Source organism: Littorina saxatilis, linkage group LG17 (assembly GCF_037325665.1).
Source record: "Littorina saxatilis isolate snail1 linkage group LG17, US_GU_Lsax_2.0, whole genome shotgun sequence".
NCBI classification, from domain to species: Eukaryota; Metazoa; Mollusca; class Gastropoda; order Littorinimorpha; family Littorinidae; genus Littorina; species Littorina saxatilis.
The window spans coordinates 51,245,211-51,264,762 of NC_090261.1; the positions used below are offsets into that span (position 1 = coordinate 51,245,211).

At 42.9% G+C, this 19,552-nt stretch overlaps 1 protein-coding gene across 2 annotated transcripts in view; it reads left to right on the top strand.

The window, feature by feature from the left end:
* The window catches only part of LOC138953823 (uncharacterized), a 26,214-nt gene continuing 6,662 nt past the window's right edge, over window positions 1–19,552 (top strand). The window contains exons 1-10 of one of the 2 annotated variants that reach the window (XM_070325767.1): window positions 1–268; window positions 1,722–4,156; window positions 4,505–4,655; window positions 5,034–5,248; window positions 5,521–5,716; window positions 6,663–6,844; window positions 7,802–8,025; window positions 8,419–8,602; window positions 9,424–9,633; window positions 11,362–11,571. In XM_070325767.1, the coding sequence (XP_070181868.1) occupies window positions 1,747–4,156; window positions 4,505–4,655; window positions 5,034–5,248; window positions 5,521–5,716; window positions 6,663–6,844; window positions 7,802–8,025; window positions 8,419–8,602; window positions 9,424–9,633; window positions 11,362–11,571 (3,982 nt within the window). In that variant the 5' untranslated portion in view covers window positions 1–268; window positions 1,722–1,746. Of the gene's footprint in view, window positions 269–837; window positions 1,436–1,721; window positions 4,157–4,504; window positions 4,656–5,033; window positions 5,249–5,520; window positions 5,717–6,662; window positions 6,845–7,801; window positions 8,026–8,418; window positions 8,603–9,423; window positions 9,634–11,361; window positions 11,572–19,552 lie in introns of those variants that run through there. The other variant, XM_070325766.1, reaches the window with a different exon arrangement.

The following is a 19,552-nucleotide window of genomic DNA, read 5'->3' on the forward strand; positions in this document are numbered from 1 at the left end:
ACGCCCCGACAAAGGAGAAGGTTTACGTGTATTTGACTCAGTGATCCACTGAAATTTTCATTCACACTGCCACAGCATAAGACACCGTCCAACAAGCATGAATCGATGATTTTGTCAGGCGTCGCCGGTTGCCAAAAGACGTGACAACCACTGCGACATGAAATGTGCAGAGCTGCGCTAGCGTTGTACATTTTTAGCGACACAGAAGTGGATTCACAAATGCGATCGAATGTGTTTTCCTGGGCTCTGTCACTATACGTTTTGAAAGGTGAGATTTGCTGTGTGTATATATACGTGTCTGTCTTGTCACGTGACGTGTGCGCATTACAACCCTGGACTGATGATTCAGTGAACACATGATTAAGAATGTGTGTGTGTGTGTGTGTGTGTGTGAGTGTGTGTGTGTTTGCGTGTCTGTGTGTGGGTTGGGGGTGGGGAGCAATGTCTGATACAAAGAATGTCCGCATGTTATGGAACTCATCACATCAATCAATCTTTCGGTGTGTGTGTGTGTGTGTGTGTGTGTGTGTGTGTGTGTGTGTGTGTGTGTGTGTGTGTGTGTGTATGGTGTGCAGTGTGGTGTGTGTGTGTGTGTGTCTGTGTGTCAGTGTGTGTGTGTCAGCGTGTGTGTGTGTGTGTATGTGTGTGTCTCTCTCTGTGCCAGTCTCTGTGTCTATGTGCCTTTGTCTGTGTTCCTGAGCAAATCCAAACTACTTCCCGTATTGGTCACTGAACGTATCATATTTATACACTGCGTGCAAATTACAATGTTTATAATATATTATTACCAGCGGTACTGAGAAGCTTCCGTGTGCGGAATTATGTGAAGTGAAATTAAACCCGCCTGTCCGTGTACCAGGCCGGTCACATATCGATCAGTCTCGGATTGTTTCCTCAGTGTTGTTTGCGGAGCTTCAGCAAAAAAAGAAAGAAAAGAGACGAGTACTCTACGGTTAAAGCACTACAGTTGACGATCACGTTTTTCTGTCCCCTGCTATTTCAGTTCCACTGTCTTTCAATACATGCGCTATTCAGCAGCAAGCAGCAAGCAGTCAGTGGGTGTGGGTTTACTTGTTTGACAAAACATGGCGTCCTCGCTGTATTGAATTTCGTTCTTTCTCGGGTGTGTTTCGTGTACTTGCACTGCTTTCAAAGGGCAAGGTAACACAGATAAAGGCTACCCGTTAAAAAAAAGGCATTCGAGTACGCGGCGTGTCTATCTGAGGATCTCAAAGGACATAAGTTTTCGTGGCGGCCATTATGTATATGAAGTCGATCTGTACACAGTGTTGTTTTACTGTCGTTTAAGTAAAAAACCTAATAGAATGCTCTATAGGCTTACCGCTGGTTTCTCAAGGACTCATTTGAAGCAGTGTATGTCGCATTAACTCGACTGTTGGGAACTCGGAGGAACGTGATTTTGCAGCGTTCTCAGGTGTGTCTAATGGTTGCCTGTGTCACGCATCAGTGGTGTGTAGTTTGTTGCTTTTAGAGAGACGGGCGCGGGCAGAAAAGAACTTACTGCACCTGCTCAGTTAACATTTGTTGATTATTATATATTTCCAGGAGATCACATCAATAACTTTAAAGGTTCTATAGTCATGTTACGAGTTGTTGGACCGCTGCTTTATGACCAATTGTATTTCTTGTGTTTGAACTGAGTAGTAGTAGTACCCTCAAAGATTTCACTGCAAATGACGTACATTTGTAATTGTTTTCAGGAGACCATATCTGTAGGTGTAGAAAATGGTGCGACTCAGGACCTCACTGGTGGCTGTGCTGTTGCTGACGGTATGTGGAATGGTGCTGTACTTCCTGCACGGCCCAGATTACGTTCAGGGCGGTGTCCCGTTCGTGCCCAAGAGAGAGTTTTACGCAGCTGCCAATGGCAATAGAGCGAGGCCTCGATGGCCGAAACCTAACAACGACGTAGCCAAGTTCGGGCAGGGCCGAGATCACGACAACAAGGGTGATGATGCTGCTGACTATGACCACAAGGAAGACCTGTCTGATTATTCTTCCAACTTTCAAAGGGTTCCTGATGTGCTTGTCGCAAACGGTAAAACAAATATTCAACCGTGGAAAGGTGGGATGAAAATCGAGCAAAAGACTTCTGGTCGAGATTATCCATCGGACTTAGAGAACAAGCGCCCTCTTCAAGACAACCGCAAGGTTACTTTGCAGGAGGATTACTTTGATGAAGATGAATATACGAATGTACCAGTGAACAGAATGGAAGGTTTAAAAGACAACAACGGTAATGCACAACCCTCGGACGATGAGCTCCGTCAACAGCAACAACCTCCTGCTCAAGATAATCCGTCAGACTTTGAGAACGAGCCTGCTCTACTTCATCGTCCACAAGACCACCAGAAAGATTACGACTACGACTACGACGAAGATATTATGAAGGATGCGAACAGAATGGGAGATTTTGAGAAAGACACCAGACATTTTCCACCACCGGAAGTTGGCCCCCAAGGACTGCAGAAACTTCCTAGTCGAAATGATCCACCAGACACTGAGAATAAGTCTCCTTTTGATGACACTCGTGCAGCTCTCTCACAGAATGACTCCCACGATGAAGAAGTTGATGAGGATGCACCTTGGGAAAAAATTATCAAATTTAAGGAAGACAACAGGTACGTTTCTCCCCAGCCTGGTTTTAATGATGGACATAATTATGAGAATCATTCAAAGAAGGAAGGAAACGGTTTTGAGGAAGATGATTCAGAGAAGCCAAGAAAAGACACTCAGGTCCTCAACAAGGTTCTTCCTAAAAACAGGTCATATTACAGTGAAAGAGTGAACCACGACAGTGAAAGGGATGGCCACCAAGAAAAATATGCGGATGATGAGGACGTAGGACTAAAAGAACCACGAATTATCGAAAGCTCAAAAACATCTGCCGATTCTGAAGGCACACGTTCCCCAGAAATGAGGCCCACTGAGGATGGTTCTGAGAGAGTACAAGGGTTTCATAATGTGAATTTGAAAGGTGTTGACCAAACGCATGCAAAATATCAGGAACCAACAGAAACAAGGACTCCAACAGAAACAGCTTTGAAATGGAAACCTGATAGCAGGCAATCACTACAAAAGATTCCCCCGTTTGGAACGTCTGGTGACAGACAAACAGTAGAAGACACCCACAGAAATGGGTCGGAGCAGATCCAGAGCCTTCATCGGAATCTCCCACAAGCCTTAAGTTTGGCAAATAGTACAAAAATCTCACTTCTGAAAACCTCCGATGATGTACCATCTGCAAATAGTGCAAACATCTCATCACTGAAAACTTCGGATGGTGTGCCAACAGTAAATGATACAAACATTTCACCACTGAAAACGTCCGATGGCGTGCCTACAGCCAATGGTACAAACATCTCACCACTGAAAACGTCCAATGATGTGCCACCTGCAAACGGTGCAAACATATCACCACTAATTACTCCCGATGGTGTGCCACCTTCTAATGGTTCACGCATGTCACAGGGATTTGCTTCACGCGACACAAACTCTGCACCTGTCATCACCACAGAAGGAGGTCTTCCTATTCAGACTTCACGCGACACAAACTCTGCACCTGTCATCACCACAGAAGGAGGTCTTCCTATTCAGACTTCACGAAGCAGCTCTTTTGAAGGCGTGAAATCTGAGACGGTTTTTCAAGTCAAGAATTCGAAAGTTGTCGTGGACAATATCGCCCTAAGAAAGAACCCTTTACTGTTTGAAAGATACCATGCTGGAAACAAACCAACAGAGGCTCTCACCGACAGTTCTGCCGCTCATCGTGGGCTAACTGCTGAAAATGGCTTTAAAGTGCCTGAAAGGGAATCCACGGTAAATACAACCAAAGCCTCTCTCACTGCGCAAAACTCAGCTCCGCGGGATGACCCCTTAGCCCGTTTTGGACACCACAACTCCAATGATAGGCAAAAGCTTCTTGAAGGCCTTTTACCAGAAAGTGCCAAAAGTCCACCAGTTCCTCAAGACGTTCTTGCAAGAGGTTCCGCCCATTCTCTCGAGCAAGTTCCACAAAATGACCACATTCCTTCAAAATCTGCGAAGCCAGACCGTGAAAAAGTGAGCTCCATTAACAGCGGAACATTGCAGGAAACTCAAACAGTGGACGGTTTTCAAAAACTTCCGTCTGACGGTAAGAAAAAGGACGATGTGTTTCTGTCTGCTATTAGGTTTACTTAAACTTTTCGACTACAGTTTTAATTTGAAAAAAAAACCAAGAACATCTTTGACAGAGTGAGAGAGAGAGAAAGAAAGAGAGAGAGAGAGAGAGAGAGAGAGAGAGAGAGAGAGAGAGAGAGAGAATTGCTTTGCTTTCAGAAGTGAATGTTTAAAGTAGGACTATGTGATTATTTTGTACCCGAGAGTTGTATTTTGTAAGATGGTGCCATTGTCTTATGTCATGTAAACAATTCAACGCAGTAAGGGAGATTATTTGATCTAAATTAGCACAAGAACAATTCACCTGGGACGATTGTTTCAGGTGACACCAAATGGTATGAAGGCTTGACACAGTCCGCAAGAAGAGTGTGCATATCAGGTAAACAATCCCACAACGTGTTTGTTCCGTGTAGCCCTGAGCAACTGGGACCCAGACTTCTGCCCCCTGAATCCAGTATCATTGAAACCAGCACGTGAGTAACACAGACTTGTACTGAATAATTCATTGTTGATTTTGATAAAGATTGCAGAATTTGACTTTAGCGACAAAAACCAGTTTGTCGAGAAGAGAACATCCAGTTTGCTGCTAGCTATCCACAGGGAGGAAGTAACCCGAACTTCCCAGCAATGGGACAATAAAGTAATGCAAATGAAATGAAAAAAGAGACCCAGGTGTTTATATTCACGTTAGGTTAAGGATTAAGGATCGGTAGACGAGTAAATTTCGTTGAAATTCGACAAGCTAACGTGCTTCTTTCTTCTTCTTCTTTTAACACCAAGCCTGTAATTTTTGATCAAGGGAAATCAAACAAAATGTAGCACTAACATCACTTAACTGTCCCCTGTTTCAGCCTGCCAAAGAAATACAATCTGATGCCAGAGGTCAGCAACGGTCACTTAGCAACGGTTGTCCAGAGCAACACGATCTACATGAACGGCCTGTACAACGGTGCCAACGTCAGCAGTCACCGTGCACGCATTCCATCCACTGCCGCCATTATAGCTACTGTCCTCTTTCCCATCACTGGTGTCGCCAAAAAGAAATACCGCTTGGATCTGGGAAGAGGTCAGTTGATTTGAAATGTTATAGCCAACACTCACGTAATCAGTTACGGTGGCTATAGTTCGCACGATCATTTAGAAAGTACTGTCTAAATATATCCCCAGGCCGGTCCGACAATTCTTTTTATCGAAATACGGGAGCAAAAAAGAAGAAAGACAAATATAAAGCTCAATCCTTCGTCGTATGATGGCCCAAAAGAGACCTGTTACGATTGTTGGGGATCTTAATCTTATAAAGTCTCAACAGTCAACCAGTCAACCTCACGGTCTGTACAGGTGTGTTCAGCGAAGTGCACACTGGTGACGGATTCAGCGTTGAGGTTCGTCGTTACGCTCACCGAAACCTATCACGACTGCTGGTGACAGAGGTCGTGGTAAACAGAACCACATCCACCCTTCCCATCGTGCTGTCTTTCTACGTCAACGCTGGGTCCAGTTCTGCTGACATCGATTTCGTGCAAGAAAGGCCTGGGTACTGATGTGTGTGTGTGTGTGTGTGTGTGTGTGTGTGTGTGTGTGTGTACGTGTGTGTGTGTGTGTGTGCGTGTGTGTGTGTGTGTGCCGGTGTGTGTGTGTACGTGTGTGTGTGTGTATGTGTGTGTATATGTGTGTGCCGTGTGTATGTGTGTGTATATGTGTGTGCCGTGTGTGTGTGTGTGTGTCAGTGTGTGTGTGCTTACATACCGTAACCCTTATGCAATGCAACAAGTATTGTAAGATTCAAGAACAGTGTCCCAGATTAACTCTTTCCGTAAACAGTTCGTCATTTCTTTCTTTCTTTATTTATTTGGTGTTTAACGTCGTTTTCAACCATTCAAGGTTATATCGCGACGGAGGGAAGGGGGGAGATGGGATAGAGCCACTTGTCAATTGTTTCTTGTTCACAAAAGCACTAATCAAAAATTTGCTCCAGGGGCTTGCAACGTAGTACAATATATGACCTTACTGGGAGAATGCAAGTTTCCAGTACAAAGGACTTAACATTTCTTACATACTGCTTGACTAAAATCTTTACAAACATTGACTATATTCTATACAAGAAACACTTAACAAGGGTAAAAGGAGAAACAGAATCCGTTAGTCGCCTCTTACGACATGCTGGGGAGCATCGGGTAAATTCTTTCTTGTCCCAACCAATATGGGACTCCCCCTAACCCGCGGGGGGCAGTTCGTCATTTGGTTATGTCTCTTGTACATGCACGCAAATACAGAGTATGGAATAAATCGAATTTTAAAGTACACAAATATCGTTTTTCACCACGATTGTCCTCACTTTCAATACATGATCGACGACGGTTCTCTCTTTTGGTTGATTTTGGTAACTTGCAACAGCTTCCTAGAATTGTTGGACGCTGTTCTTGAATTTTACTAAAATTATTACTAAAGTTATTGATCAATTATTTTTAATCAAATCCTAGGTTATGGAACGGCAAAACGAAGGATGCAGAAGATGCTAAACTGACGGACACCATACCAGTGTCGGTTGTGTACACTGTCGTTCCCCCCATCGTGACCTTTCACCCCTCCACGAGTGGCACTGTGACCTTTCTGACTGCAGTCAGCATCTCGAGAGAAGAGGCCCTTGCCTACTACAACGAAGGTGACAATGATTTGACACTTTATTGTATGGATGTTTTGATAGTGAAACATAAAAATGGAAGGAAACAAAGGATTTGTTTTTAAGTAGTGTGAATGCTTGGCTTGACCATGCCATAGCACGACAAAGAAAGAAAACAAGAAGAGCAAACGCTCGATCGAGTCACTTTCGCAGTTCTGAATATTATATGAGGCATCAGATGGACAGGAAGAAATTGCTATTCACAACACAATAAGTCACGTTCACATAAAATTTGAGCCCGGTCACTTTTATAGTTTCCGAGAAAAGCCCAACGTTAAGTTGTGTGTTGCCGAACAGAAAAGGCTAGTTATCTCCCTTGTTTTTCTGATAACGTTCGTAAAAGGCTACAGATGTAAATACTTTGATGTAAAGAATAATCCTACAAAGTTTCAATCACATCCGATGAACTTTGTCAAAGATATAAAATGTCTAATTTTTCCTTTGACGCTGACCTGTGACCTTGAAAAAGGTCAAAGGTCAACGAAACCATCGTTAAAGTGTAGAGGTCATTGGAGGTCACGACTAAACAAAATATGAGCCCGATCGCTTTGATAGTTTCCGAGAAAAGTCCAACGTTAAGGTGGTGTCTACGGACGGCCGGCCGGACGGCCGGCTGGACAGACTAACACTGACCGATTACATAGAGTCACTTTTTCTCAAGTGACTCAAAAACTAGCTTGATGAACTAAAATTATAAATCGACATTAACGCATGTATCCTTACAAAAAAATGATAATTTGAAAACGAATTAATTCAAAAGATTGAATATAAAATTGCATTTAGGGATTACATTCTCAGAGCTGGCAATTGCCGCCTGTAGGTCGTTATTTACCCGGTCTTAATGTATGCCCTCACGATGCTAGATCCGACCACATGACCTGACCTTGACCTTGATGTGACCTTACCTCCTCTTATTTCTAAGTTCATACTACAATGCAGGTTTGAAGCGCATTGGTCAAGGCACGCTGTTCTCATCTCACGTCAACCAATGGGATGCCTTGTGGCAGAAAGGTCGCCTTGACCTTACTGGGAACGTCACCATGGCAATCAACACATACGCCGCTCAGTATTATCTGTACAGCGCCCTCCCACTGAAAAGAGACACCATCTGGCCTTTCGTTGGGATGGCGCCGGGAGGGCTGGCCCATGGAGAACTAGGCAGAGTGAGTTGCAATTTTTTTTTGATAGGCAAAGTAATATTGTTGATGTTGTTACTTTTGTAGTTGCTTATTGATTAGTGCGAATGTTTGTCTGTGGCCTAGCCTGTCTGCACGTTAATGTTGTTTGTTTGTACGTTTTTGTTTGTTTGTTTGTTTGTTTGTTAGAACGTGTGTTTGTGTGTGTGTGTGTGTGTTTATTGTGGTGTGTGTGTGTGTGTGTGTGTGTGTGTGTGTGTGTGTGTATTGTGGTGTGTGTGTATTGTGGTGTGTGTTTGTGTGTTTGTGCGCGCGCGCGAATTTGCGTGCCGCTGCGTGCGCGCGGCGCGCATGTGTGTGTGTGTGTGTGTGTGTGTGTGTGTGTGTATTTAAAGTAGATTCTCTCTGACCTTGTTGCAGGATTATCTGGGCCATGTGTTCTGGGATCAAGACACGTGGATGTTCCCAGGAATCGCCTTGCTGCACTCTGATCTTGGCCGAATCATCGCGGACACCAGGATCCGAACCCTCAACGCCGCCAAGCTCAACGCTAGGGAGGCTGGTCTGCAGGGGGCCTGGTATCCCACTGAGTCTGCCGTTACAGGTAAGGTGCTCTCACTCGACTGAGTCTGATGTCTTGTAGTGTTTTAAGTTGATGACATTGTTACACATTTTTACAAGTAGGCCTATATTTGGTTGGTGTTTAGTTTTTCGACAATCAGACTTGGCGTAGCGATCTGTTGGTCTGTACGTCATGCATGGCCACATGTGTGAAAGTCAGTGGTAAATCAGTTCGACTTGCAAGCTCTTCTTCCGTCAAGTGTGTACAATATGTCATCAACTTAAAACGAAACAACTTTTACTGGAGCTTTGACTGGTTGACCTACTGAGAACACTCGTCGCGCTTGTCAGTTTTGATTGCCCTGATATTTCTAGAACTGGGTTCACAACATGGCTCCCTGTCCATTATTTTGCACTTTCTTTGGCACAAACAAAATGATTACAAAACCGTTGTTTCGGAGGTTCTTGTCAAGCCAGCTCGGCCAATAGTCTGTGAATAGATTGAACCAGAAGACGATATGCTCCCCCGTCAGACTGACACAAAAGTTGGTCTGTCAACAATTAACCCATTAGACGTCTTACAGTGACAGGCACATGATGTATGTAACAAGAAAAGAGTATGTGTTGGAGAAAGTATGTTCGTACATTTAAATCCCGGAATACACGCTTGAAAGTTCGGAAGAGACTGAAAAAACATTCTGGGAATTCCGAATAGAAAAAGCCCTTCCCGGGAACTATGTGTTTGTATGCAGGTTCATTTCTTCCACAGTAGAAGCCTCCGTTTGATTGATTTGTTTTATTTACCGTACCTTGAAGATATGACGCTCGTCAACGTTACCTTGTTCTGTCCACGTTGCGTTTCAGGGACAGATGTTGACCCTTCCAAAGTGACGGCAGACTACGAGATTCACGGGAATGCTGACGTTTCATGGATGATGCGTCAGTACCTGCAGCTGACCAATGACATGCAGTTCCTGACGCTTGGGCGTGGCTACGAAGCTATGGCTGCCATTGCCGACTACTGGGTGTCGAGAGCCGTTTACAATCAAACGAGGGGAGTTTTTGAAATCAAGGGTAGGTGAACATACCCAGTGTCTAAGATTTAGAAAGTAGCAGTATTTGTGTCTTCTTGTTTTCTTCTAGTGCCTTGTGCAGTGGCACCTGTGAAGTATCCCCCAAACTGACTGAGAACGAGAGGACACCTCTGAATAAAGGCCTAACTCATCTTTCACCTCGGCTTGTTACTGAAAATATATTTTGGTTTCCGACAATTGTCCAAGGTCCTGACGTGACAGGGAAAACTGTCGGTTCACTTCAGTTAAATTCACGATCAGGCATTTGACAGGCCGAGGGTCGTTGAGTAGGGGTCAGTGTTAATGCTGTATAAGGGATAAAACAGCTACGCATGTCCGCCTTCAGGGCGTACAGAGCATTGTCCGTTTTTTGGAGGTACATATATCCTGAAATTCTAGGGCCATCAAATTACAAGTGCTGCAAAAATCCTAAGATAGATATCATTCTATTGTCATCATTTTCACGAGTTTTCATTCACAAGCACCTGGGAAATAAATCTCATGTTCCCCGGGGAATAAATCCCCGGTTACCATAGTTGCAGGAACCCTATTACATGGATAATCAAAAGCAAACCCAATAGAAACGCTCGATGATTCTTCGGCTCTTTTCATTGGCGTTTCCCCAGACCTAAACAGACGACAAGACACTGCTTTGGAAAGTTCCAAAAACCAATTGGCAAACTGGCAGAAGTAAACAAAAAAACAAAACTACTTCAATAAATTCGTCACAAACAAATGAAACCTACCGATATGTTATGTCTTCTTACAAAGTCACGGAGTGCGTGTATCTGTGTTTCGATACACAGACGTTCGGAGAAACACGAACGTCAAGTTGAAGTAAAACGACACCTGACACACACATTTTGACCCGTGCACAAGACGTTGTATCGATAAACGAAGCACAAGTAAGAAACAATAATAAAAGCAAAGAAAATAGCAACACGATATGCAAACATCTAACAAGGCCGAGCAAGCAGAATGACAGGTCTAATGAAAAACAAAGAGGTACCGAGTCGGAAACAAGATCGCGATTCTTTCCTTCGCTGCACGACGCAAATCTTCTGACGTTCTGTGACCTTTGACCAAACGTAGCTTCCACATTCGATCACCGTGCTCAGCTTAATATTTACAACAGAAAGCCGAGGGGGTGGAATACCGAGATGAACCTACAGAAATGTGCATCCTCAAACCTGACATATTCATCCCAACTCATTTAATGAACTCAAAAACACAGAAAGTTGCTTTCACACACCATCTTTGATTGCCAGTGGTTATCAAACCGGGACCCGTGTGGTTATCAGCACGGGACCCGTGTTTCAAAGCATGGCTCCCTGGGTTGATTGTGCACTTGTTTTCTCACTACCAAAATGATGACAAAAACGATGTTTGATGGTTTGTTGACAGACCAGCTTTTTTGTCGGTCCTCGATCGGGGGGCATATCGACTTTTGTTTCATATTTATTGACCGCAGCCTTCGGCCTTGGTCAATAAATATGAAACAAAAGACGATATGCTCCCCCTCGGACAGACAAAGGCAAAAAAGCTGGTCTGTCAACAACCCATCAAACATCTTATACTGTTGTGTCACCAGTGATGATAGGTCACCGTTGGGACAAATGAAAAGTGTCCCTACATGGGGGGGGGGGGGGGGGGGAGTAAGAAAAATGGGGAGGGGAGGGGGGTCCAATGTACTATGCACTAAAAAATAACAAAGCTGTACCATCCACAGGCGTGATGGGACCGGATGAACTCCACTGGCCGGTCAACAACTCGGTGTACACCAACGCGGACGCGGTGGACAGCATGCGCACTGCCCAGTACGTTGCACGCCTGCTCCGACAGACGCCCAAGCCGATGTGGGAGAAGGTGGCCTCCAGCATGGTCATCAACTATGATCCCATCTTCAAGTACCACACGGAGTTTGACAACTACACGAGGGGTGAGTCCTTTCAGTTAGATTGATTGATTGACTGGTTGACTGATTGATCGTATAGTTGGTTGGTTGATTGAAGGGATTGAAGAAGTGATTGAGCGGGTGATCGATGGGTTGATTAATCAATGACTTTGACTGGAAGCGAGTGATTGATTGATTGACTGATCACATAGTTTGTTGATTAATTGAAGATGTGATTGAAGAAGTGAGTGAGTGGGTGATCGATGGGTTGATTAATCAATGACTTTGACTGGAAGCGAGTGATTTATTGATTGACTGATCGCATGGTTGGTTGATTGATTGAAGAAGTGATTGAAGAAGCGAGTGAGCGTGTGATTGATTGGTTTGTTGATTAATAAACTTTTAAAGCTATTTTAGTGGACTTATTCTGGCACACAGGGATCTGATACCATAGCCTTCGAGATTATCATGTCAGTGACATTGTTCTTGGTTTGGTTTGTTTTACTTTGAGAAATTTTCTCTGAATGTAAACCTACTGCTAATACATATTTTATTTCAGTGTTAGCATGGTTAAAGGGAGGATTCGGGGTGAGGTACAATCTTGCTTTCACAATAAACAAACAAAAAATGAGGTAGTGTTCTAAGAAATTTATTTTGGATAAAGCATTTCCTTTAAATCAGTTTTCAGATTACAATCATATGTTCAACCGACAAAATATAAAAGTTCTTCTGTTTAAATTACTTAGTTTCAAAAATACAAAATCTCCTCTCTAAAAATCTAAAACTCTCTCATCAAAAACCAGACACAACCAGGGGTCCACTAGACCAAAAAATATCCATCGTGAATCAAACGCTTGCTGATCGATGATCAACAACAAAAAGGTTACCCCTGGAAAATAAAACAACACAGCATAAGTATAATTCAACAATCATCAAGATAAAATTTCAGTTTCACTAGAACACTTTTTTATACACCATAGAACAAAACAAAAAGAACATAACACATGATACAACACAATACGTAAACAATACAATGTTATTGTCATGACTGAAGAATGGAATACACTAGGAATATCATATCATGTAATACATGATATATGGAATCCAACCCAATCAGAAATATTGTCTAAACCACAGCCCCACTTGTCTGTGATAACAATGATTCCTCCATAATAGATAGAAGTTATGTTAAGACTATATCAGACACAGCTACAAGCAGAGTCAATCAAAACTATACTTCATCCATTTAGTGATTAGCTATAAGCATAATCACCCTTACAGAAAACCTAAGACATTCACTTGATGTCTCAAATTATTCTTGATGTAACCAGTTGCAGTGCACACTCGAAATTACATCTCTCATAAAGCCGACAGTTAACAAAACAACTGTGCAGACTTAATCTCAGTTCGCGTGGTGATTCCTCTTATCTCAATACAGTGCCTATGTTCCATTTCTTACAACCATGAACAATCCACACAAAACAAATACTTCAGTCTTCCTGTGCTCCGCACAACAACATTTATGCAATACCCAAATTAATGACAAATCAACTTGAATTAATTGCAGAAATGAATAAGTTGTTAACACTTATCATTTCTATGCCTCAAAACAAGAACAAACAACATCTTGAAACTTTTAGGAAAACCACATGGCCAGGCACCATGTAAGTAAATCATGCAACAAAGGAAAATCAAGTTTTATCAAATATAGTCCTAAAATAATAATCAACTATTACTCACAACTAATACATAAAAAGACATCTTGTATAATCAAAACATTATAGTAAAAACACTAACCTATCATGTCACAATTCATTTCTTCTACAACTTCATACCATCACTTTGCTCAGACACCACATGGTCTTTCTGGCATCTTTCCCAGAATCTCATAATTAATTTCAATCCCAAGAATCCTTCAAGAATAAAAAGTGCCACCTCATATAACTTTTCAAAACAGTACACAATACATATTAGAAACAAACTAACTTAATATTTAAGCCATTTCTTACCTGGTTTAGGAATAAAACGTTTTATAATTCAGGACAAATTTGGGCTGGATCAGCTGGTTCAGTCAGATTCTCAAGGAAAGGAAGATTCAAGTCTTGTAGAAACCCAAAGGTAATTATTAATTTAGAACAGTTTACCTCTTAACAAATAAAACAACATTTCCAAATATTCACTAAAATTACCAAGCTTCAATTAAGCATCTTTCAAATAATTTCTAAACACTAAATATATTTTTAAAGTTCCCAAAAACTATAAACTATAACATTCCTGGTTATTAAAAACTGGGATCCAAGACATGTCTATACTCTTAAACTAAAACAAATTTTCTAATAATAATATTCTAAAACATCATTAAATCATTACTAAATAGTACAAGTAAAGCATAACTAAACAATAATACAACTTTAGACCTTACAAAACAAAATGGTAAAAAACGAATTGGAACCAAACAAGGGAAGTAATTCAAATCATCAAATATTTTAGAACAGCCACAGTTCTTCCCCTTGAGTTGATATAGAAGTTTCTCAGAGCAGCTAACTAGTAAACTGTGAAAGAACTACTAATCTTTCACTGGTTTACATACACCCCTCCAAAGAAAATGTTTCCTTATTTTCTCAAAAAATTGGAACATTTCCCAAAAAATTAAATAACATTTTAACAAAAATGTTCACAAAACCATAATTGTTCCCAACAACTGAACACAGTACAAAACACAACATAAATGCAAGTCATTAGCTATACTTTCCTTCCTGAGTATATATTCAAAACGTCTGGAGAAAACAAAATCTTTTGTCAACTCTTCATAGCACCAAAACACTGTTGCAACTAGCAGTCACAACAATAGGTTACTCTCCACAATTCCACTTAATTGTAGCACCGTCAAAATCATATCATCATCAAAAGGAACAATTCTTTTGAAATAAAAAATGACCAATCTCAGTAAATCTCACTGTTCAACAAACTTACAATAGCAAGTAAAGTTAAGTAAGACTGCAAAAATCTCAACATCAAAATCATCAACACATATGCTTATGACCGAAAAACCGAAAATGCACAAGCATAACATGTAGATTTATCCTCTTTAAAAATACAAACACTATCAAAGAACTTAATACAGTTCTCTAAAAACTCAAAACCAAAATATTCACAATAATCACATGAATATTTGTTCACATCAGCACCAAAATATCCTGTTTTGACTTCAACAAGGCAAACAATCCTCAGAACCAAATTCTGAACTTCAAAAGAAACAAGATCAGACAAAAAAATAACAAAGCATCAAATGACAACTCAGAACATGATCATGAACACAAATGTATGATTGTCCGAAGAGCATCCTCTATGTCCCTAGCCATACCATCTGACATGGGTATGTCCTGCAGTGTTACCAAGGACTGAGTCACTACCTCGGATAGTCGACAATTTACCAGACGTTCCAGACCCACACGATGACACAGGTTAAGCCTTTCTACAGGTCGTCTTATTCGAGTCGATCGCCTGCGTGGGGGTGATCTAGCAGAAGTTTCTCCCTCAGTCTCAGAAATTTCTTCCTCACTCCCAGAAGTTTCTTCCTCATTCCCAGAAGTTTCTTCCTCAGTCTCAGAAATTTCTTCCTCACTCTCGGTCTCTTCTGACGATGCATCTGCTTGCTCTCCTGATGAACTGTCTTCTGACTCAGACTTAGCCTTTTCACTGTCATCTCGGGTAGAGGGGACAAAGGCTGGAGCATTAACATTCAACCCATCTCTCTCAAGTTTGATTAAAACTTGAAAAGGTTCCATATCAGTCTCCTCCTGTTCATCATCTGACTCGATGACTGGGATGTTCTTCTTGGGAATGTTGCGTCTGGGTGCAGGTGTAGGTCGTACTGCCATTGTGTCACCTCCTAGCATACCGATCGGAAGGAGAAGATTTCTGTGCAGCGTTCGCTTGGGACCACTGCCCGTCTCCTCTTGAACCGTGTATACTGGAACGTTAGGCGACTTTGACACAACAATGTAGACTCCCTTCTCCCACCTGTCTGTCACCTTGGAGACAATCCTGGGTCCCAGTCGTCGAACCAAGACCCGGTCTCCACATTCCAACTCAGCTGCATGAGCAGCAGAATCGTATCTGGCCTTGTTTCTGTTTGCTGACTTGGTCATATTTGCTGTGGCCAAGTCGTACGATTTCTTCAGCTGCTCTTTCAGTGTTCTGACGTACTGCCGTGGGGTTCTTTTGTCTTTACTCAGATCTATACCAAACGCTAGATCAATCGGCAGCCGTGGTTGTCTCCCGAAAAACAAGAAATACGGACTAAAAGAAGTGCTTTGGTGAATACAGCAGTTGTACGCGTGGACTGCTGCGGGTAAGCTTTTCCTCCAGTCAACCTTTTGCTCATCTTCCAGACTTCGCAACATGTGGATTAGTGTTCTGTTCCACCTCTCCACCGGATTCCCAGAAGGGTGGTAAGGTGTCGTCCTACACTTCTTTATGCCTGCCAGATCGCATACTTCCTTCAGAAGTTGTGACTCAAAATCACGTCCCTGATCTGACAGAATGCGTTTAGGAAACCCATAGATCATGAAGAAATTGTTCCACAGAGCCTTAGCCACAGTCTTAGCAGTCTGGTCTTTAGTACAAATGGCAGTACCAAACTTGGTAAAATGATCCATTACCACTAAGATATTCTGCTTCTGTCCCTTCACATCAATAGTAAGATAATCGATGGAGAGTAGCTCAAGAGGGAATGATGTCTCTATGCTGTTCATAGGAGCTTTCTGTTGACGCGCCCCCCTTCGAATACAGCGACTGCATTTCTTGATCTTAGTTTCAATGTCTCGAGCCATGTACGGCCAAAAGAAACGGAGTCTGGCTTGTCGGATTGCGTCTTCAGCATGTGTATGGAACAAATCCTCATGGACTCCCCTCATGGCTTCAGCCCTATGGGAGGAAGGAACAACTAGCTGCCACCTAATGTTGTCTTCTTCCAGCACTCTTCTGTATAAGACACCGTCCTTCACCTCTAATTTTCCCTGTTCTTTGGCAAGCATCTTCAACTCGGGGGTACAGTGTTCTGTTTTGCTGGCATCCAACTTCACTCTCTGTTCCAAGTGTTTTATCACTATCGCTAAGTTTTTGTCTTCCAGCTGAAGTTTTCGCCAGCAGCGCTCAGATCTCGGTGTTGGTTCTTCAGGCGGGCCTAGAATGTCATCACTAATCAGTTCCGGGTTCTTGACTAAATGTTCAACTGCTGGGTACCACTCTGACTCAGAATCCTGAAATTCTGTGTCGTCTTGAAACTGTTCGCGATGCTGGACTGACTGGCGACAAAGAGTAGCAGTACGACGGACTCCCTTAGCGGTGAGGATGGCACACACAGTTTCCCGGTTCAATTCTACGGTTGCCTGGGCCTCTTCCTCAAACCTTTTTGCCTTATCGCGCAGGAACTCAGTCTCCTCCATCATTTTCTGGTACTCTAGGTCTTCTTCAGGCGGCTCCTGCGGACGTCGGGATAGAGCATCGGCATCGACGTGAGTTGTCCCCTTCTTATACCTCAGTTGAAAGTCAAAGATTGATAGTGATGAAAGCCAACGGTGACTGGTCGCGTCAAGTTTTGCATTTTTTAGAATGTAGCAGAGCGGATTGTTGTCCGTCACGACGGTCACTGGCGAGCCCAGAAGATAGTCGCTGAACTTGTCGCTCATGGCCCACTTCAGTGCAAGAAATTCCCGTTTGTGTGCCGGATAATTCTGCTCAGACTTGTTCAATCCCCGGCTTGCGTAGGCTATCACCTTCAACTGTTTGTCCTGTTCCTGGTACAGTACGGCGCCTAAACCTGTGCCACTGGCGTCGCAATGAAGAGTAAAAGGTTTTCTCTTGTCGGCAATCCCCAGAACAGGTGAATTTGTGAGCGCTTGAATGATCGACTGGAATGCTTTTTGTTGTTTCTCACCCCACAGATGGGAAATATCTGACGAGAGACTCAGAGTGGGCTTCTTTGATCCTGTCTTCTTCTTGCACTTAGCTGGAACATATCCTATCGTCAAGTCATTCAGGGGTTTTGCCAGACTGGCGAAGTCTTCGATAAAACGGCGATAAAACCCTGCAAAACCAAGGAAAGACTTGACCTCTTTCACGGTGGAGGGTCTTGGCCATGAAGTGACAGCCGCAAGTTTCTCTGGGTCAGGGCGTATGGTCCCTTCTGATATCATGTAACCCAGATGACGGATCTCGGTGGCTCCGAAAATACATTTGGACGGATCAAGCTTCAAATTGAATTTTCTCAGTCTTTCGAGCACTTTCACTGTTCTTTCCTCCAGTTCTTCAAGCGACTGTGCATGAATCAAAATATCGTCCAGAAATATTATCAGCTCAACAAGATTCATGTCACTAAAAACAGTCTCCATGAGTCTCTGAAAACAAGCGGGAGCATTCACTAGTCCTTGGGATAACCTATCCCACTCAAACAAACCAAAAGGAGTAATAAATGCTGACACTTTGCTGGCATGATCAGACATGGGAACCTGATAATAAGCTTTACACAGATCCATGCTGGAAAAATACTTAGCTCCGCTTAGTGTCAAAAACAGATCCTCAACCTTTGGGATGGAGTAGCTATCTCTCACTGTACGTGCATTAACTTTTCTGTAATCAACACACATTCTGAGCGCACCAGTCTTCTTTCTCACAAGGACTATGGGACTTGCAAAAGAAGAGTTTGATGGTCGTATGACCTTTGAATCCAACAACCCCTGAATATGTTGTCGGCATTCCTCAAAGTCTCTTGGAGAAAGAGGTCTTGCTCTTTCTCTGATGTCAGGTCCAGGCTGCAGCTCAATGTCAAAAAGTCCTGTCTCAGCCCGACCAATGTCAAACTCACTTTTAATAAAAACATCACTAAAACTGTCCAGTCGTTTTCCAAAACGATCACACCACTCAGGCGGAGCTTTCTCACCAAACTGAAACTTTAGTCCTGAGGGTTCTGAGGATGTGGTAGTAGTTGCACTGCAAGCATGTACAGTATTGCTGTCACTGTCACTGTCAGTACTCTCACTGGGTGACAACGTACTCAATAGTTTGTGAAGGTCATACTCAGCATGTACAACAAACAAATCTGCAACAATCTGACGTTTTCTAACAACAATGTTACAATCAGAACTGTTACATAAAAAGACTTTAAGACGGGGTAGAGCACTGGTAGGCACCTTGCAACTGATCACCCTCAGACCTTCAGGTAGGGTATGAAAAACTGGCTCTTGAACAAGAACTGAACTTCGCGTACTTGGTACGTGAACTCCGCTGAAACCCTTGACCTCAACGGTCTCACCGGCCGGGACAGTGACATCCTTTTCAAGTAGTCTCACTGAACCAAGCCGTCCGGTCTCATTTCTGGCTAAGTCTTTGTATGCAAAAGCTACTTCACTTCTGAGAGGTAACACAGTTGCGAAATGCCCCCCGACTCTCTGCTCACACTTCTTCGCGAACAGATTAAGGGTGTTTGTGCCGATAATGAATGGTACTTTAGAAGAATACTCAGTATCGGGGCAAACAAGAACCATAGTGGACACACTCTCCCTCACACCAACAACATCCAATGGCAAACACACACTCATCACAACATAGCCCAAATATGGTACAATACTTCCACCCGCCCCTCTCACAGTGAGTTCAGTCTCCAGATCACGCAGTTCCAAATGCTGGAAATGTTTTCGATAGAAAGATTCACCGACTGTAGACACCTGTGACCCTGTGTCGATGAGACACGTACTACGCACATCACCTATCTGGATAGGTGTCTCACAGGCTGGTCCCACTAAAGAGTCAATGTTACTGTCACAATCATCTGTATTAAGTTCGGCAATAATATCTGTGCTGCTTAAATTAACCGACGTCCTGGAGGTGTTCTTCACTACTACTCTCACAGTCAGATCAGTGCACTGTGCACTGAGCACTATCAACCCTGGTGGAAGTAGATCAGGATCTCGGGGAAAAATGTTAATATCCTTGGTCGTTTCATCAGGTATTTTCCCCCGTAGTT